Source organism: Mustela putorius, unplaced genomic scaffold, assembly GCF_011764305.1.
Source record: "Mustela putorius furo isolate JIRA1106 unplaced genomic scaffold, ASM1176430v1.1 tig00000129_pilon_pilon_pilon, whole genome shotgun sequence".
In the NCBI taxonomy this organism is placed as follows: domain Eukaryota; kingdom Metazoa; phylum Chordata; class Mammalia; order Carnivora; family Mustelidae; genus Mustela; species Mustela putorius.
In genome coordinates, this window is record NW_025421290.1 from 13,852,632 (window position 1) to 13,874,666 (window position 22,035).

At 36.5% G+C, this 22,035-nt stretch overlaps 1 protein-coding gene across 1 annotated transcript in view; it reads left to right on the plus strand.

The window, feature by feature from the left end:
- LRRC9 (leucine rich repeat containing 9) overlaps window positions 1-22,035 on the plus strand; it is a 143,302-nt gene that overhangs the window by 3,735 nt on the left and 117,532 nt on the right. The window contains exons 4-10 of the mRNA XM_045074580.1: window positions 1,227-1,367; window positions 1,910-1,973; window positions 2,286-2,356; window positions 7,284-7,466; window positions 14,401-14,556; window positions 17,033-17,229; window positions 18,120-18,251. Of these exons, the coding sequence (XP_044930515.1) occupies window positions 1,227-1,367; window positions 1,910-1,973; window positions 2,286-2,356; window positions 7,284-7,466; window positions 14,401-14,556; window positions 17,033-17,229; window positions 18,120-18,251 (944 nt within the window). The remainder of the gene's footprint in view (window positions 1-1,226; window positions 1,368-1,909; window positions 1,974-2,285; window positions 2,357-7,283; window positions 7,467-14,400; window positions 14,557-17,032; window positions 17,230-18,119; window positions 18,252-22,035) is intronic.

The window sequence follows — 22,035 nt, forward strand, 5'->3', positions numbered from 1 at the left end:
TTATAGTAATCATATCAGATCTAAATAATGCCCAGTATTGCTTAGTAGTAAATTGGCTTACTTAGTCACTTGCTATTGGTTATGTGAAGATTATAACATCTAGGGGTGCCTGGCTGGCTCAGGGGAGTATGCAACTCCTGATCTTGAGGTTGTGAATTCAAGCCCACCTTCGGTACAAAGATTACCTAAAAATAAAATCTGAAAAAAGAAAAAGAAAATTGTAACATCTGTAGTGAAAAGCAAGATTGCAAAATGTATCATGAGTCAAGGAAAGGTGTATACCTTTCAACTCAGAAATCCCTAATTCAAGATTTAATCCTAGAGGAGTAAATCAACAGCAGAAAACAACATAAAGTTACCTGTTGCAGTACTATTTATAATATTTTAAAAATTAAACAAATATTTCACACATGGGTATTTTTAAGAATGTTATTGTAGTTTATATAATAGTTTGTAATTATTAAGTATTATTTGAATGATTACAGAAATGTTTTAGATGGTCTTAAGTTTAAAAAATCTACAAAATTATATAGGTATAATGATTATAGTATAAAAATAGATATAGAGTTAAAATTTTAAAAGAATATGAACATTGGAAATAGTTGTATTTAGATAGAAGGATTGCACGGTTTCTCTTTTAAAATGTTTAGTTCATTTTGAGGCTCTTGTGTGGTTCAGTTGGATAAGGGTCCAACTCTTGATTTTGGCTCAAGTCATGATCTCAGGGTTGTGAGATGGAGCCCAGCCTGAGACTTCGAGCTCAGAGTGGAGTCTGCTTGAGATTTTCTTCCTTTCCTTCACCACCTCACTCATGTGCATGTGCTGTCTCTCGCTCTCTAAAATAAATAAATTTTAAAAATCTTTAAAATGTTGGGCGCCTGGGTGGCTGAGTGGGTTAAGCCGCTGCCTTCGGCTCAGGTCATGATCTCAGGGTCCTGGGATCGAGTCCCGCATCGGGCTCTCTGCTCGGCAGGGAGCCTGCTTCCCTCTCTCTCTCTCTCTCTCTCTCTGCCTGCCTCTCCATCTACTTGTGATTTCTCTCTGTCAAATAAATAAATAAAATCTTTAAAAAAAATAAAAAAAATCTTTAAAATGTTTATTTTGTTGGATACAGATTTTTGCAATAAAATGTGATTTTAAAAAGAAAATGTACTTATAATCTAGTTTATTAAAAGGATAATGTGAAAACATAAGTTAACACTCTTCAGTCTCTTTTTTTTTAACAGAAAATTGGAGGTCTTCAAGAATGTAGAAATTTAGAAAAACTGTATTTATATTATAATAAAATTTCCAAAATAGAAAATTTAGAGAAATTATTCAGATTGGAGGTTCTCTGGCTGAATCACAATACAATTAAAAATATTGAGGTAAGATTATTTCAGTAATTTGTATGTAAAGTCAGTTACCCCTGTGGAGTTTTAATCACAATGTCCAAGATCATATTAAGGACATATTTATGACTAGCTTAATTATTGTTAAGAAAAACTAACATGTATATAGCATTTTTAATGTGTGGAAAACTTCATATGCCATGTTTTCTTTACTCCTCCCACCAAGCCTGGGAGGTAGGATATTATTTCTTCCTTGAAAGTTAAAAAAAAAATGGAGATTTAGCGAAGTTGTATATATAATTTGCCAAAGATTATAAACACACTCTGTGTGATGTGTTTTTCTTCCTACTCATCTTCTTCCTTCTCCCCTCCCCTCCCTGTTCCCTATTCCAATAATTCTCTCTGTGTTCCAGAGAAACAAAGATGACTGCATTAAAGCACCTACTTACTTCTGTGCTTGTGAAAGTACACAGTACCCAGTGCTCAGAGCACTTGGAGAACTAACCAGATTGATCAGATCATTTATAAATATATATTTTACTGACTTCTTCTAAATGATATATTGTCTAAATTTTTAGGGCTTGCAAACTTTGAAGAATTTAAATGACCTCAACCTTGCTGGAAATCTAATAAGCAGCATTGGTATGTATTATTTCATTTGGAATATGAGATAATGCTACAATAATTTTTTATCAGTATGAAAAGTACATTCTTAGATTTCTTTTTTTAGATTCTTTTGTATGATATTTTGCAGAGCATTTCTAAATCTATGATTATAGGATGTGAAAATACTAATCAGTTGTTACTAACTATACAGTGTTACTGTTAGCCTTACTTATATGCAAGAAATGGTGATCATATACACCATATACAACTACGAAATATGATAGGATATGAACAGGAGGTAAAAAAAGAAAATTTAATTTTTCTTTCATCTTGTTTTTTAAATTAAAGGTCGATGTCTTGATCCCAATGAACAACTGGAAAGATTAAACCTTTCTGGTAACCAAATATGTTCTTTCAAGGTATGTTTAAGTGGAACAGTCTATATTTAACAACCTAGGTCGTGAACCATATTATTGCAGAAAATGCACTAAATTGTTCCTTCTTAAGGGGAAATTTAATTATTCTGGACTATTCAATACTCTAGGAAATTTTAGAGGCAGCTGATTAAGTTGGCCCTAATGATCTCTGACACTAGTAAAACCAAACAAGAAACTATTTATACTTAGCTTAGTTTTCATCTGATCTTTCTGGCTATACCTCTGGTTTTTCAACTTCTAACATCTAAAAAATGGGTTGTTCCAGGTTAGTCCCAGGATCTCTTCTCATTACTATCTGTATTCCTTATCTAAATAATCTCATCATCTTATGACTTTAAATATCTCTTCTTCATTTGTTAACCCAACTTCCTACTTCCCCTAACAACTATTTCTATTTCTACTTTCCCTAATAACTCCCCAGAACTATAGACATTCTGCTATCCTAACTCAAACTGATTTCCTCTGCACTGAACCTTCTTCTCCTTCAGCCTTCTGCACCTCTCTAAATGGCATCTCCATTTTTCTAATAACTTAAGCCAAAATCCTTAGTCATTTTTTTTACTCCTCTTTTTCCTTCATAACCCATATCTAATCCATCAACAAATTCTATTGGCTATACCTTCAGATATGTCCAGTCTGACCATTTTTTACCACCTAGATCTTTATTAACCTGGTTCAAGACACCATTATCTCTAACCTGCATTCGGGGGATTGGGGGAAGCCTTTGAACAGGTCTCCCTGTGTTACCCTTTCACTACTATGAGTGTTTTCTACACGGCAACCTGCTGTGTAGAAACCCGCTCCTTAAAAAATATGTCAAATAAAATCAATCTTCTGTTCAAAATGCCGGTGGCTTCTCATCTCTTTCAAAGAATTCCTATAGTGGCCCACAAGATTCTATATAATCTAGTCTCCCCTCGCACTGCGTCTCTGACCACAGCTTCTACCACTTTCTCTTTTGTTTACTCCCTTCCAGCCACTCTGGTCTCCTCACTGTCCTTCAACATAGCTAGTGCTCTCACCTTGGGGCCTTTGCACTTGCTCTGGGATATTCTTCCAGTAAATATCTTCATGGCTTATCTCCTCATTTCTTGCAGGATTTTGTTCAGATGTTCTTAGTGATACCTTTTCTGGCCAATTTTTGTAAAATAGCGATAACCCCTACTGTCCTCCCTAACCTGAAGCATTGCCATCACACTCTTATTGCTTTTTCTTCTTGGCACTGATCCACATCCCTTACTAGAGTACAAGCTCCATGAGTGCAGGAACCTTGCCTATTTTGTTCACTGCTGTATCCACAATGCTTAAAAGAATACTTTACATGTAAAGTATCAATAAACATTTGAACGAAAGAGAGGAAAACAAAAAGACTTAATGTTTATGGCATGTAGTGTAGGTGAAAACATACAGCATTTTACAATTTTGACAGTGTCCAGTTGAAAGTGCATACTCAAACACTTCCTCTAGGCAGTAACAAAGATGAATAAATTCACTATAAAAATGATTTTGAATTGATCATTATGAAAATACACATTTGCTCACTCAGAGAAGACTATTAGATACCAAAAAGTTATAGAATGAGACAGAATGTTATAAGCACTTTAACCAAAACTTTTAAAAACATACTAAGTTTAAACAAAATTTTATTGGTCAAATTCAAGAGGAAGTATTTGTTGTGAATACTGAGGGGCTGACAGAAGTTCAGTAGGCATTGGAGGAGGATCTTCTATAATGCATTCAGAGGGACTCTTGATCTTGGGGTCATGAGTTCAAGCCCCACATTGGGTATAGAGATTACTAAATATATATATACATGCAGTGGGAAGTAGGCATTCTAAGATGGGGAGAACAATATGCATGGAGATATGGTGGTAAGAAATCAAGGGGTATATTTGAGAACATCAGCAGAAGAGAGCAGAAGGAACTATGAAAGATAAATTTGGAATGCTGTGGGAGGCAATTTTTAAGCTAACTTATGAGACATGAGTAGGAGGTGCCTAGGGAAAGAGCATTCCAGGCTACGTGTGAAGGACCTAGTGTGGGGGGGAAAGAGCATGGCAAATTCAAGAAACTAGAAATCTGTGGCTGGAACAGAGTGAGGGAGAGAATTTATGAGTTGAAGGTGAAGAAGATAAGTCCGCAATGCTATGAAGATAAGGTTTTGTCCTATCCTGGCTAGCATGTGGTGCTTCAGCCTTGTGGTGCAAAAGAGCATAGCTGCATAGGAAGATCTGTCTCTTGTAGGCCTGCCATAAGCCAGAGGCAGTCTTGTACTGTGGTAACGTGAAGTTTAAATAAAATAATAATGTAAGGCTCTTAGAATAATGGCTAGCACCCAGTAAGTACTCAGTAGATCTGCTATTTTGTGATTACTATCACTTGAATTACATTAACCTATTCTGTTTCAATCTACTCATCAAAAAAATATGGGTAAAAATTGGACTGTGAAAATTTATTATATGGCATAAAATTAAAAAGGTTCTCTGTAACAATGTTTTAGAAAAACACTGAAACATGATTCACAGCAACTTTTACTATTCTGACAGTAAGAATGTCCCTGAAACACTATTATCTTCAATTTTTATCTCTAATCTTTCCACCCACCTTAAAGATACTATACTGGCGGTGATGGAATAACTCCTGTGCTACTTTCCATCCATAATAGGTACCATAACACTAATTTTCAGTGAGATTTTGTGCTTTCATAGTCTGCAGTGTCATCTGATTTTTAGATAGGTGGGGGTAGGGTAAGACTTCAGAGTTCCTACTCAGAGTTCAGAGTTCATGGAAAGATTAGAGATAAAGATTCAAGATAATAGTGTTTCAGGGACATTCTTACTGTCAGAATAGTAAAAGTTGCTGTGAATCATGTTTCAGTGTTTTTCTAAAACATTGTTACAGAGAACCTTTTTAATTTTATGCCATATAATAAATTTTCACAATCCAATTTTTACCCATATTTTTTTGATGAGTAGATTGAAACAGAATAGGTTAATGTAATTAATGTAATTCAAGTGATAGTTCATCATGGCTCAGATGGGTAGTCAAAGGCAACATAGCCACCCAGAAATCAAAGAGAGTGTTTACTCCTTGGAACAGTCTGATAGCCTACCTTCCTTTGCCCCTGCAGAATTTGACCAAATAATTCTCTGCACAGCTCTATCCAGAAATCTCCATTTCAGAGCAGCTCTGCTTAGTCCGACTTCTGTCATGAGCCCAGTACTAGCCTCAGTGCCAGCCAGCAAGCCAAGCTCTCACTTGGCCAGAGAGAGTTCGGACACACATCAGCCACCTGACCCTGTCTTACTTTTGACTCTACGAGCTTGACTTCACTGCTTACTTCCTTATTCCATTTGTACTTTATCTTCAGAACCATCACTTCCTGGGTTTCGCTTTGGATTTCCCTTAACTCTGATTCTGACTCTACTAACTAGCATTACATCTGTTTAAGGCCAACCCCACCACAGTACCCTCCTCCGCCAGGCCTCTGTCGTCAGTTCTTCTTTAGTTTTTTCAACACTTAAAAAATATAACCACCATTCCTAGCTTAGAGACTGAGGCATAAAGCCTACATAGACCCTTAGCTTCTAGACCTGTGTATATGTAAGCAGTTGGTAATAGAGGTGAGATAAATTCTGTAACAAAGGTAAACCCAGTGGCTAAGAGAGTTCATAGTAGCAGCATCTGCCTCACGCTTGGGCGATGAAACAAGACTCCCAGAAAAGATGGTACTAGACTGAGTCTTGACAGATTAAGAGGTAAAACTGGGATGAAATTCAGTTCACTCAAAGGCAGCAGCATGAGAGAAGGTATAATGATAAGTCAGGGTCTAGCACATTCTACAACTTCCACTTGTATGGTTGAGCCAAAACATGAAATGTCAGGTTTGAGACAGAAGAGACAAGACCGAAGAGTTAAGCAAGGGCCAGATGCCAAATAAAGGAAGGTGTAAACAGTGGCTTAAGCCTCAGGATAAAAGATGTTCAGGAGAAGCACTTGTCTGGATGTGCATTATTAATCTACCCCTACCCCCGACCTGCACAGGGTCTGAGGAAAATGAGGTACTCAGGAGAAACCTAGGTTTCAGTTGCCTTTAAATGGTAGGAAGGACATTTATAGAAAAACAGCAAAGAAACAAAAACCCCTAAAAATCAGGAAATCAATGGTGATTATAACAGAACAGGGGTTCCCTAGCCTTTGATGAGAAGAGAAGATTTGGTGGCCCAGAAGAATGGTAAGCAATGTTCCTAGAGTGCTAAGTGTGGGAAATGGTAACAAAGGAAGCAGGAGACCTACAGATACACTGGGGAGGTTTGCTAGCAAAGGGGCTGTGCAGAGGAGGCAACGTTGTCTTAATAAATGAGCTCAGGTGACTGGCTCCAAGGTCCCAGTTATGGAATATATGTTTAGTAAATATTCAAAGAATATTTACTATATTTCTATATTCTTTGAATACAGAAGAATCTGCTTTCAATTATTGCTATCTATTCTTCATGTACTTGACATTTTTCACTAGAGAAAAAAAATTTATCCATCTAAATCACTTTATTTTTTTTATTTTTTTAAAAGATTGATTGATTGAGTGAGGGAGTGATTTGACAGAGAGAGACACAGTGAGAGAGGGAACACAAACAGGGGGAGTGGGAGAGGAAGAAGCAGGCTTCCCGCCGAGCAGGGAGCCCAATGTGGGCCTCAATCCCAGGACCCTGGGATCATGACCCGAGCCGAAGGCAGATACTTAACGACTTAACTGAGCCACTAAGGCACCCCTAAACCACTTTAACATGTTTAAGCACATAGTAAAATGCATGACCTTAAGTTATGGGTGATCTTAAGTGTTCAAATGCCTCCTTTAGAAATGGGACTGTTGCCATTAATTAATTGAACATTATCATTGCTGTTGTTTTAGGACCTCACTAACTTGACCAGGCTGTGTCACTTAAAGGATTTGTGTCTGAATGATCCTCAGTATAAAGCCAATCCAGTTTGTCTGCTGTGCAATTATTCTACACATGTATTGTATCACTTGCCTAACCTTCAAAGACTTGACACGTTTGATGTGTCAGCAAGACAGATCAAGGAACTGGCAGATGTAAGTGCATCCCTAATCAGATATCTGTGACTTAAGTTTAATTAACTGCTTCTTTCTGGCTGTGTCCACATATGGTAGGTGGTATTATCTTGTCAGTTCTTGTCACTAAATCTGCTTTTGCCCCAGTGAGCTGGATATTTCACATAAATGTATATAAATAATAATATTAGTACTAGAATCTCAAATTTGATGACCGTACTGGAAGGTGAATTAATAGAAAAGCACAATTTATACAAAACAAAAGAAATCTGAAAGATTTTCATGAGTCCTAAGAATAACTGAACTAGTGCTATAGATATAAAAATTAATAAGGATTAGCTAATGTAGAAATGAAATAAGTAAACCTCTCATTTGGAAAACTATATATCAAAATTAGAAAATGTCCATGGTTGATGGTAGTATGCCAGGATTAGGTAGATTTTAATCTAATGGAAGATGGTTTAGGGTTCCTTAGAAGTACAGGTGGATCAATCCCCACACCCCCCAAATCTTGAAGAGCTCTCACATCTTGGAGAGAGCCATTCCTGGGCTGTTAACTGACAATGAACCTCCCAGTAAAGGGGCTACTTTCACATGCCATCAAAGAATTGTTTCAGATTGGAGTGCTTAGGAACTCGCCATATTTATTAATAGTCTTTCCACACTGTATTTCTTCCTCTCCTTACAGTCCAGTGTGCCACATTTGTTCATCCAGTTAACCATCCAGTAAATAGGTTTTGAGCATCTAGAAAGTGCCAAGCATGAGCCCTCCCATCTTTTCCTTGTGGCTCATCTATCATCTCAATATAAACCATGCCTTTATCTCTTTATCTTGTTCCTCTTCTCTTACTAGCCTGAGGATGTATTCTCAGGTTCCATTCTCGCCTTTTTTCCATAACTTAGATTATCCTTTCTCCCTCCCCAACCTAAAAATGAGCTGTCTTGCAGCATCAAGCAAAGGGCTAGAGTTCTTGTCTACTAGCAGATGAGCAGAGTCATTGGAGATTCAGGGAAGAATGTCTTCTCTAACAGTGTTAAGTCAAAAATAACAGTAAAACTTCACAATAACACATTTTTTGAAACATCCATATATCTGCAGAGTTTTACATTAGGCAGTTTCTTCAAAGGTGAGCTGGTAGATGCTTCATGAAATTACGTGGCTTATTAACTTATCCAACAAATATTTAATACCTGTTACATTCCAGGCACAGCTCAGGCCCTAAAGATATAGAGTGACTGAAGCCAACAAAATCCCTGCTGCTTAGAGTTTACATTCTTATGAGAGAAGACAAATAATAAGCACCTAAGTAGGAAAACAACTAGTACCTCAGTAGTGATAAATGTTATGGAGAAAAATAAAACAAGGGTGAAGAAAATAGAATTATTGGTGGGGGCAGCAGGAGGTGTGTTGGCTATTGTATATAGAATTGTTGGGAGAGGATTTCCTCAAGCAGCACTTAGGCCCTAGAGACCTGAAGGAAGTAAGTGAGCAAGCTTTTTAGGGATCAGCAAATGCAAAGCACTTGAGGCAGGAGCATGCCTCTCATATTTAAGGAACAGGAGGTTAGTGTAGGTGGAGCTGAGTAAGTGAGAGGAAGAAAAGAGATGAAGACAGGAATGGCGGAGGGGGAGATCATATGAGACTGTAGGATGTTGTAAAGATTTTGGCTTTTACTTTGAGTGTGGTGGAGTCACTGGAAAATTTCAAAGAGGAGAGACAAAATGACTTAGGTTTTAAAGGGATCCTTTTGGCTAATGGATTAAGAATAGAGGATTTGAGGGAAAAGGCGAGTGCAGAGAAACCAGTTAGAGCCCAGTCACTGGGATGAAAGGTGTTGATGGTTTGATACAAAGAGTTAGTGGAGGAGATGGCGAAAAGTAGTCACATTCTGTAGTAGTTAGAAGGGCGGAACCCATCTGGATTTGCTGATAGTTTGGATGTGAGGTGCAGAGGAAAGAAATAGAGGAATTCCAAGTTACTGGCCTCAGCAACTGAAGGAGGGAAGAAGTTGCTCTTAATGAGATGAGGAAGAATAGGGAAGGAGTAGGTTAAAAGGAAAAATCATGGGGCGCCTGGGTGGCTCAGTGGGTTAAAGCCTCTGCCTTCAGCTCAGGTCATGATCCCAGGGTCCTCTGCTCGGCAGGGAGCCTGCTTCCCTCCCTCTCTCTGCCTGCCTCTTTGCCTACTTGTAATCTCTGTCTGTCAAATAAATAAATAAAATCTTAAAAAAAAAAAAGGAAAAATCATGGCTTAATTTTAAGCATGTAAAAATTTTTTTAAAGATTTATTTACTTGAGAGAGAGAGAGCACGCCCACATGCAAGTGGGGGAAAGGGCAGAGGGAGAGGGAGAGAAACAGGCTCTCCTCTGAGAGCAGAGCCTGATTCAGACTTGATCTTATAATCCTGAGATCATGACCTGAGCCAAAATCAAGTCTGACACTTAACTGACTGAGCCACCCACCCAAGTGCCTCTTAGGCATGTAAATTTTGAGCAGTCTTTTGAACATCTAAGAGGATATGTTCAGTAAGTAGTTGGGTATATGAGTCTGCTATTTAAGAGAGTTGCCAGGGTTGGAGATACAAATATGAGAGTTGAAGGCAGATAGATGGTGCATAGAGCCAGGGATTGGAGAAATCACCCAGGGAATGGTGTAAATGGGGAAGTGTGTTGGTTGGGTGTTAGAGACTGGGGAGAGAAGAGGAACCTGGGGAAGAGATGGAAGAAGAGAAGTAAGAGAGGTTCTTTTGACATTCTGCCTAAGATTGTCATAACATTTGGTTTAGTCTTGTATATGTCAAAGTACTATCATTAAAAGAATAAAATAAGGAATTGTTACATCATTCCTTATATCTTCTCTTTCTTTACCCTTTTAAGGCAAAAATAAGATATATAATATAGCTCAGGTTTTTATTTAGATCAAGATGACTTTTCAAATTCAAAGTATTTTTATTTAAGGATTGCATATGGATTCCCAAGATACTTTTTCTTCATTACCATTCATAAGAAGACAGGTTGTGCCAGGTTGTAGGAATTCTCCAGTGTGATAAGCCCTTGAGCAGAGAGTACTGTTGATTCTTCAAATTTTCACCCATGACTGTGAGTCATTTATGTATACTATAAGTGACAAGTAAAGTCAGGAGGATCACCATGGAGTCAGCATGGGAAAGAGGGAAGGATATGGGAGTTCAAAACAGAAGACTTGGATTCAAGCTCCAGATGTATCCATTGCAACCAGTTACTTGGCAAGGCCTTTCCCTTCCCAAACTTCAGTTTTCTGCACTATTAATATAGTGATAATAAAAATAGTCCCTGTCCTGTTATTGTAGAGATGCAGTGAGTTAATGGGCATAAAACCCATTTTAATTGTTAAATACTATAAAAATAATTACTATGAAACTTAGTTGAGCCTATGACTTTTCATTCTTTTTGGTAATCAAAGAAGCAAATGGAACGAATTTTGTTAGTATAAACATGTGACTGGATTTAACATTACAGTTAGACCATTAAAAAAAATTCTTACTGTAATAAATAAGTAATTCTACCAAAGTGGAACTGAGTGAAAAATGAGTTCAATATTCTCAAAAGTCCAAACACAAAAAAGCAAATTGAGTATAGTAGCCTACAAAGTCAGTTTGCCACGTATTTACAATTTACAACATAATCTTCTCTGCTTTTCCAAAGTGTTAGTATATACCCTCAAGCACGGACAAAAAAAACTCTGATAATTCTTATTTATTGTTGTAACACTGTAAGTGATTTTGAAAGAGTTCAGGAATAGTAAAATCTCACAATGTATGTTCCTAAATCCAGACATAGGTATATTCCCCCCCAATTTATTAAATTTTTTATTTTTTTATAAACATATAATGTATTTTTATCCCCAGGGGTACAGGTCTGTGGATCGCCAGGTTTACACACTTCACAGCACATACCCTCCCCAATGTCTATATCCCCACCCCCCTTTCCTGGCCCCCCTTCCCCCAGCAACCCTCAGTTTGTTTTGTGAGATTAAGAGTCACTTATGGTCTTAATCTTACAAAACAAACTGAGGGTTGCTGGGGGGAGGGGGGTTGGGAGAAGGGGGGGTGGGGTTATAGACATTGGGGAGGGTATGTGCTTTGGTGAGTGCTGTGAAGTGTGTAAACCTGGCGATTCACAGACCTGTACCCCTGGGGATAAAAATACATGTTTATAAGAGTCACTTATGGTTTGTCTCCCTCCCAATTCCATCTTGTTTCATTTATTCTTTTCCTATCCCCCAAACCCCCCACGTTGCATCTCCATTTCCTCATATCAGGGAGATCATACGATAGTTGTCTTTCTCCGATTGACTTATTTCGCTAAGCATAATATCCTCTAGTTCCATCCACATTGTCACAAATGGCAAGATTTCATTTCTTTTGATGGCTGCATAGTATTCCATTGTGTATATATACCACGTCTTCTTGATCCATTCATCTGTTGATGGACATCTAGGTTCTTTCCATAGTTTGGCTATTGTGGACATTGCTGCTATAAACATTCCGGTGCATGTGCCCCTTCAGATCACTACGTTTGTGTCTTTAGGGTAAATACCCAGTAGTACAATTGCTGGGTCATAGGATAGCTCTATTTTCAACTTTTTGAGGAACCTCCATGCTGTTTTCCAGAGTGCTTGCACCAGCTTGCATTCCCACCAACAGTGTAGGAGGGTTTCCCCTTTCTCCACATCCTCGCCGGCATCTGTCATTTTCTGACTTGTTAATTTTAGCCATTCTGACTGGTGTGAGGTGGTATCTCATTGTGGTTTGGATTTGTATTTCTCTGATGCTGAGTTATGTGGAGCACTTTTTCATGTGTCTGTTGGCCATCTGGATATCTTCTTTGCAGAAATGTCTGTTCATGTCCTCTGCCCATTTCTTGATTGGATTACTTGTTCTTTGGGTGTTGAGTTTGCTAAGCTCTTTATAGATTTCGGATACTAGCCCTTTATCTGATATGTTGTTTGCAAATATCTTCTCCCATTCTGTCAATCAGACATAGATATATTCTTTTTTTTTTTTTTTTTTTTTTTTTTTAAAGATTTTATTTATTTATTTGACAGAGAGAAATCACAAGTAGTCAGAGAGGCAGGCAGAGAGAGAGAGAGGAGGAAGCAGGCTCTCTGCTCAGCAGAGAGCCCCATGCGGGACTCGATCCCAGGACCCTGAGATCATGACCTGAGCCGAAGGCAGCGGCTTAACCCACTGAGCCACCCAGGCGCCCCATAGATATATTCTTAATAAAATATAGAAGCATGTAGAAGAAACTGTGCAGGGATATACTAGAAACTGAAATCCATAGATATCTGTGGAAGGTGGGGGCAACTGGGCAGATGGGAAACAGGTGTGGGAAGTAGACTTTTCATTGTACACTCTTCAATTATTTTGATGTTTAAAACATGAATATATTATTCAAAAATAAAAATTAGGGGTGTCTGGGTGGCTCAGTTGGCTTAGCCTCTGCCTTTGGCTTACATCATGATCTCAAGGTCCCTGCTCAGCAGGGTTTCTGCTTCTCCCTGTCTCTCTGCCCCTGTCTCCCCCTGCCCCCCACTAACTTGGGCTCTATCTCTCTCTCTCTCTTGCTCTCTCTCTCAAATAAAACTTTTAAAAAGATTAAAAGCTAAAGAAAAACAGTATTTTTTGTCCACCCACTTAAGGGATTCCCAGGTTAAATTTAAATTTCAGATAAGCAACAAATAATGTTTTAATATCATACTTCTTAAACTTAGTTATACTTATTCACTTACACTCAAACATTATTTACTGTTTACCTGAAGTTCAAATTTAACTTGGCATCTTATATTTTATGTAGCAGTCCAATCTCTATCCAGGTTCTCTCATTTTAGAATTAAACAGAAAATTTTTTAGCTGCCACTGACTCAAAGCATTCTTTATTGTATTTTCCATTTTCTCCAAATAGTCAAAAATTAAGAAACACTACTTGCCATTCCCTTTTTTCTTCTAATTCAGTTGCACTTCCAAAATAAGCTCTTCTTTATCGAGAGTTTTTTATACCTTAATCATCCTAAAACACTTTCCCCCCACGAAGCGTTCTGTGTTATTAATGCCTTATTTTTTGCAGAGGAATTTAGTCATTTCAATTTCAGAACTTCATAATATGCATGGGCAAGGGAATTCTTTTGGCCTCTTCATCATGCCATGTATTTGAGTCTATTCCATCTTTTACATCAAATAATTCTTTTGGGATTTTGATGATCCACACAGTGCCAAATAAATTACATAACAATAGCCTGCATCTAGTCCAAAATTGTGTACAAGGCTTCCACATTAATTGAGGTACAGTTTTCCTAATAAAGAGAAATGCCTTCATTATTTCAGGTAAACAGTGAAATCTAGGTCACATTTAATAGTGCATTTGATTTGTTTATATTTTTCCTTAGCTAGTTCTTCTTGACTAATATTGCTTATGAGTATTAGCTGTATTAGCATAGCTGGTGTATTTTTCAATAGTAGATTTAATCTATTTATCATCATGTATTTATTAATAATTGGGTGATTTATTAATAATTGGGTGATCCATTGGTATTAAGGTATTCTAGGTAATGGGTAGATGGACAATTTAATCATTTGCTCAGTAGTACTGCTTCTTTTGCAAAATGATATGATTTTATAAACTGAATTCTATCTGGAGGCTCTTAACATTGTCATCTTCGAAATAAATGTGAATATGCCTCACACTTAAATATCCACAGAGAAAATCTTTGGAATTTTATATTTTGCTTATTAAGTTTAAACATAGCACTCTGTAGCCATTATCATTTCAACTGGCATCATTATTAGCAAATGCGCATGCAAAACTTTCCAGTGGATTATATAGAACATATCACACTCCTGTAATGCCACTAATAATTACTTGTAATGTTTTTTGCTCCAGCTGATTTTTTGTGTTTTTTCCCCCTTACTTTTAGACCACAGCAATGAAAAAAATAATGTATTACAATATGCGTATAAAAACTGTTCAGAGGCATCTTAATGAAGACCTTGAAAAACTGAATGATCGAAAATGCAAATTACAGAAGTTGCCAGAAGAACGCATAAAATTATTTAGCTTTGTGAAAAAAAATGTAAGATTTAATATAAAATTTCAGTGGCCATAGCTTAAGAAAACTGGTGATAAGACAGCATTTCTTTTTAAATTATATATATATAATGCTTTTATGACTACTTCCAAGTTTGCCCACAAATTTTTTATTCCATTTGCTTGACTAAACTTCATTGTGTGCTTAGAAGTCTGCAACTATAAAAAGGTACAGGCTTGTTAATTTATAAACATTTTAAAAAACTGAGTAATTCAATATAATTCCAAAAGTTATAAAGATCTATTTCTGCTGCATTTTTATTAGACACCTTAAGGCTGTGCTCAAAATTCATATTTTTGCCTAAAGTGCTAAAATACCCCTTAACTAATATTATTAAGATATTAAGACAAGGTAGGAACTTTAAATCAAGCTATACTTCGGTAGTTATTTTATGTGTGCTTTTTTAACTTGGAGTAAATTGGATTTCCTTTACCAAAAGTAGACTATGAAAAATTAAGGATTATTAACCTCAAAATAGAAACTTTGTATATATTAGAACTTACTGTATTTTTTTAAAGGCAAGAAAATATAATCATTCAACAAATGGTATCAAAACATAAACAATTTGGGAGTAGGGGAATTGGACTTCGTTTACGCTTCACCAAAAATAAATGCTAGTGGGGAAAAAAGAACTAAATGTAAAAATTTTAAAAACCCGAAAAAACTGAAGTATATATAAATGAATATGTTTACCTGACCTCAGCCTGCCGAATAAAAGAAATACTAGAAATGACAAAAGAACAGAGTGTAGATTCGATTGCAAAAAGTAAAAGTAAAATGTTTGGTACTTAAAAAAGCATCATTAATAAAAGTAAACAATAAATGACAGTCTGAAAAATGTCTTCAACAAACATTCTGGACAGATGTGATATCCGTAGTATAAAGAGTCGTAAGTAAAACAAAAAGCAAATATTCAAATAGACAAACCAAGCAAAGCACATAAATTTTAATTTTACAAAAGAAGAAATAAAAAATGACTGATAAACATTTGATCGAAGAGCTCAACTTGATTATGAATTTTCCAAATGTGAATTAAGATAACAATCATTTTTGCCTATAAAATTGTCAAAGTATAAAACATCATAGTACTCAGGCTGGTAAAGAGGTGTGTGACACTACTATACCACCAATGGAACATAATTTGGGTCGTATGTATTTACAGCCTGAAAACGCTTGTAGCATTTGACCTAATAAATCTACATATAGCACTCTATTCTAAGGATTTGGATAAATATTTACATAGATATGATATTGATCAGTGTACTATTAGTGACAACAAAAAACTGGAAACTTGCCTAAATGTTTAACCAGAGAGGAAGAATTATTCATTCTTAAAATAGAATAGTATACTACCATTAAAACCCAAGTCTTTTAAATATATTTAATATTTTAAATAAATAAATAAATAGATTTAATATTTATAAATACATTAATTATAGAACATATAGATAAGTTATATATTTCTAATATAAGCAGGTTTTAATTAATGGTATAATAGAAATTTATCCTTAAAGTGAAACATTAACAGAATTTATTTTTGAATAAAAAAATGAGCCAGTATATGGAAATCACTTTATATCTACTTTTATTGTGGAAATGAATGTATTAAGTAAGATTGCAAATGTGAAAAATAATACCTGTAGATAAGATAAATTATAGACATTTTTATAAATGTGCTGAATTTGTTTTTTAACAGCTGGATATAGCCATTATAGAGGGGGGAGAACAGATAATTAGTTAATTTCTTTTTATATACACTTCTCCATGTATAGTACAATTTATCTTGAAATCCTGCTAGGCAGAGATAAGGAAAGACAAGTGAGGCACTCACTGTGTGCCCAAAATCTGTGTGCTAAAAACCTCGGTAACCACAATAAATCATGCCTAGTGCAGTATTTTTAAAAAATGCAAATGAATGCCAACAAACCCATTATGAACAAGAAAAAACAAAATATCAAAATTTTAGACAAAGACCTTGCTATGCTGAGCCATATATAGGAGACTGTGGCAAAAAGAAAAAATAAGCATCCCTATATACATGTTTTGTACATATGCTATGGTTGATTTTTTCCCAGAATATCAAAGTACTTAAAAAAATATTGAAAAATTGAATAGAAGTCATATTAATTTGAAGTTTAGGTATTTTAATTATACCAAAACCAGTATTTGTTACAATTTTACTTTGGCTTTATAATAGAAACAAACCCGTCGCTTAATATTTAAAAATCCATTTGCTTTTCTCGTTGTCAATTTTAAAAACTGCCATATATTTAAGACTGTCCCTTGGTCAAGATAAATTGGCTAACTAAACTTGTACCCAGGTTGTAATCACCCATTTAGTATGTTTTTATGAACTTTAGCCTATTTATTATCTAGATTTTTATTTTATTAATTTAAATTAATTATATATTTAATAATTCCACTAAAAATGTTTTGCTCTCTGGCACACTGATTTCAACAGCTGGAACGAGAACTTGCTGAACTCAAGGGATCTGGCAAAGGGCACAATGATAGATCCAATAACAATAAAGTAACTGAACTTGAAAAATCAAAGAACTGTGAAACTGTTACAGAAGAACCAAATCTTCAACAGAAGATACTGACCAAACTAAATGCCTTGAATGAAAGGGTAACATTCTGGAACCAAAAATTAGATGAGTATGTTTTATGAATTACCTAGTTTTTCAAATTTGAAAATGAGAGAATAGAATGTTCTAGACTATCAGTTGAGCTCAGTTCCTTTCTTCATGAGTGGAAAGAACTCTATTATGAAGGAAAACATGGAATGTGTTTTCAGTCCAGTTCCCAGTAGAGCTAGACATCATTGGTTCAAAGCTGACACATGTTGTTTTTCCAGAGGCAATACTTACTTAGGCATAGCGAACTTCCCCCAACTGGCTTTCTGTCACATCACTGCTATAGTGTTTGCAAACAAAACAGAGCTGCTACTGATGCAAAAACTTACCACATAGATCTGACTGAGCAAAGCATATACACAGTTGTCCGGAATCATGTAGAAACAAACTCTGGTTGCATATCAACGAGAAATATAAAACAGGAAGACATAGTAAGTTCTGTAAATTTTTTATTTACTAGGGCACTAAATGGTTAAGTAGGTTTGCCCTGTAAATACTACTACTAATAATAATAACTAACATTTATTGGGTTCTTTTTTTGTGCCAATTCTTTGCTAAGAGCTTTATAAGAATTTTGCATATAATCCTCAAAAAAGCTTTTGCAGGTGTGGTACTATTAATATTGCCATTTTGCTAAGAAACTACAGCATAAAAAAGATCTGAGAGCCATAAGTGGTAGAGCTAGGATAGCCTTCTAACCTCCACATATTCTGAAGTTAACATAATTTGAAGTGATTTTAATTGTCAGAAATAGAATACCTTTTCCTTTGTTTAACTGTTAACACCAGGCTTTATTTATCCATTGACAGAAGCCTATATTTTAACATCAGCTATTAAAAAAATCGATTTTAATTTTATTGTGATTTTTAAGTGTTTCTAATAGCTTTGTTTTTTTTTTTTTTTCTCAAATAGAATTGAAGCAATTTATCGTGTTGAAGTAAAGCAAAAGAAGAAAAGTCATGGATTATTGATCCCATTTTTGTTAATTGAGTTGGAAACTGTGGGAAATATCCATTTTGAAGAAGGCACGCGATCTGATGACTGGTAAATCTATCTGAAATTTAGTTACAGCTTTAAAAATAATTTTTGGTGCTTAAGATAGGTCATCAACCAAAATACCAACTTATAAAATCTCAAGATATGCAATTTTCAAAAAAACCTATCATATAGAATATTCATCCACTAGAAATTGGCTATTACCTATTTTGCCATCAGTACATTTTCTGTTGCCAGAATACAATTTTTAAATGTTTATGGCCAAGTATTAATTTTACATATGTTTATACTGTTCATTTCTGGACTAGATACAAGCCTGGATTCTGAATACTGTATGAGAAGCTAGATAGAGGAGTGCAGAAGCAAGACTGGCCACAGCAGGTTGCAAACACTGGAGGAGCCTCCCTAGCAAATTTCCTGCAGGTCCATAGTCACAGTCAAACCAGTAGTCTAGAGCTAGCTAGAGTCAGGGTGCACATGGACTTTGTGAATTAAAATAAGGCATACACTTGGGGTGCCTGGGTGGCTCAGTGGGTTAAAGCCTCTGCCCTTGGCTCAGGTCATTATCCCAGGGTCCTGGGCTGGAGAGCCCTGCATTGGGCTCGCTGCTCAGCAGGGAGCCTGCTTCCCCACCTCCCTAACCCCTCGCACCCCACTGCCTGCTTCTCTGCCTACTTGTGATCTCTCTCAAATAATCTGAAAAAAAAAAAAAAATGTGATCTTTAAAAAAAAAAATAAGGTACACTTAAAAGCCAGGAATTTGGGTGGAAAACCCATTTAGATAAAAAATGGAGGGGCGCCTGGGTGGCTCAGTGGGTTAAGCCGCTGCCTTCGGCTCAGGTCATGATCTCAGGGTCCTGGGATCGAGTCCCACATCGGGCTCTCTGCTCAGCGGGGGGCCTGCTTCCCTTCCTCTCTATCTGCCTGCCTCTGTCTACTTGTAGTCTCTGTCTGTAAAAAAAAAAAAAAAAAAAAAAGGAAAGAGCCACCAGAAACAGAAGCAGCAGGAAATGGGCATACACACTTCAAAATTAGGAGAAGGGAAGGAAAAGTGAATTGGGGGAAACGGGGGGAGATGAACCATGAGAGACTGTGGACTCCAAGAAACAAACTGAGGATTTTGGAGGGGAGAGCAGAGGTTAGGTGAGCCTGGTGGTGGGGATTAAGGAGGCCACGTATTGCAAGGAGCACTGGGTGTGGTGCATAAACAATGAATCTTGGAATAATGAAAAAATTAAATTTAGAAATGAATAAAAATAAAAATAGGTATCCGTGAAAAAAAAAAAAATTGAAGCCTTCTGGTACAAAACCAGGAAGTGGTTGTGCCGCCTCATCTTGAGGGTACAACCAAAGAAATGATTCTAAAGAACAGAAAAAAGGAAGGGAGCCGGGAGGGAAGGAAGGAAGAGGGGAGGGGGAGGAAGGAAGGAGAAAGAAGGAAAGAAATGAAGTAGGAAAGAAGGGAAAGAAAAATTTTGCAGCAGAAAAATATCACTTTAACTTTCACATTTCTGCAATCATTTTCTCAAAATTGGGGAGCTCACAAGCCGAAGATTGTCATAGACTCCTAGAAGCATACTGTAAATTTGGGTGTGGAGAGAAATCAGGAAACACATAAAGTGATAGATGGATTTGATATATCATCCCAGAGGATTTTACTTGCAGTCAGTGTTGAAAAATATACTGACTTTTCTGGAGTAAAATGGAAAAATTGCATTTACCTTGTATAAAGAAAAATACATGATTGTTATGGATTACCTTAAAACAAGCCCCTGATTTATACTATATGTAGCTCTTACCTCTGTGAATAAAATCTTCTCAAGGGCCTTGGTGATACATTGGTGGGAAAGTCTGAGAAGTTCTGCCCAAGTGAGAAAAAGACCTTTTAAAATACTTTCTTTTGTATCTTTGCATCCATTTGCCCAGCAGTTACCACTGTTCAGTTAACCACAATACTTGATTTTTATGTACAAAGATATAAAAGGTATTAATTCCAGTTTCCATGTAAACAAATAAAGGCCTTGATTTTTTAAGTGCAAAAACTGCATGGTGTCTGTCTGTTGGGTACATAAATAATTTTTTAGTCTTTCGTTAATATTCACTCAACCTAAATAGATTTGTTTCTTACTTTTGTTTTTTTTCTTTTTAACTTATTGCAGAGGAGGCTTTTTTACAGAGCAAGTAGATTATAGAGTAAAAAACATAAAAGCAAAATGACTAGGGGCGCCTGGGTGGCTCAGTCATTAAGTGTCTCCCTTTGGCTCAGGCCATGATCCCAGGGTTCTGGGATAGAGCCCTGCATCAGGTTCCCTGCTCAGGAAGCCTGCTGCTCCCTCTCCCACTCCCCCTGCTCGTGCTCCCTCTCAATGCTGTGTCTCTCTCTGTCAAATAAATAAAATCTTAAAAAAAAAAAAAGGAAAATTACTAAAAACCCATTTAGAGGGGTGCCTGGGTGGCTCAGTGGGTTAAGCCTCTGACTTTGGCTCAGGTCATGATCTCAAGGTCCTGGGATTGAGCCCTGCACTGGGCTCTCTGCTCAGCAGGGAGCCTGCTCCCCACGCCCCCTTACCCCCCACCCTGCTTTCTCTGCCTGCCTCTCTGCTTACTTGTGATCTCTCTCTGTCAAATAAATAAATCTTTTTTTTTTTTTTAAAGCCATTTAGGTAACTTTGTCACCCTGATAGTATATAAAATTTGATGGATTTTTTAAAAATTATTTATTCATTTATTTATATGAGAGAGAGAGCATGAGCAGGGGGAAAGGAGAGGAAAAGGCAAAAGGAGAGGGGGTGAGAGAAGCAGGCTGAGTGAGGAGCCCAAGCAGGGCTTGATCACAGGACCCCAAGATCTTGACCTGAGCCCAGGTCAGATGCTTAACCAACTAAGCCACCCAGGCACCCCAGCTTTTATGGATTTAGATGTTCATTAGCAATTGTTTACTTGGTTTAAATAAGAATAACCTTGACCCACTTTAAGAAGAAAATCAAATATATATTGGCAGAATTTGAAAGATAGTGTTTTACTTTTAGTGTACCACAAGCTTGGCCACCTTATCTGTGGTATTTTTATGGATGTTAAGAATTAAGTACTGGCGTGCCTGGCTGGCTCTGCTGGAAGAGCATGTGACTCTTGATCTAAGGGTCCTGAGTTCAAGCCCCACACTAGGCATAGAGATTATTTTAAAAAAATTTAAAAAAAGGAAATAACTACTAATGTGCTTTAAATTGCTCAATGTGCTACATGTCTGGTTATTTTATTTAAGCACTGGCTTCTCTTTTATTAATACTTTTAAAAATCAGTGATTTAGGATTTAAATAAAAAGTACTAGAGTAGAGCTAGAACCCAAATACAAAGATTTTATGTCAAAATAGTCTTCGTTTATTTCTTTAGGAAAAGAGCACTGCAGATTTCTAATTATGTATCATTTGCTGTTTCTTTACTTCATTAATTTTATGAAATAAAAGGACTATATTTTTCAGTTCAAAGAAGACCTTGTTTTATAGAGACTTCCTTGTTGAGTAGATTTTTGCCACTGTAGCATTATCATTACAGATTCTTATTATCTACCTGTGTATTACCAGTTGAGTTAGCCACTGACAGCAGACAACATTGGTCAAGTCAGGACTCACTCCAAGGCATAAAAGACACTGTCCTTGTGCTTGAAAAGCTTTGAACCTGGTTATAGATCCCAGGGCATTTACAATTTAAAAAAATAAGTTCAAAGCATCACAAAATAGTATATAAGTAACTATAAGTTCCTTGGGGACTTATAAAATGTTTCTTGTACCTTGTAAGTCATAACAACTAGCATAGGACTGGCTGGATTCATAAC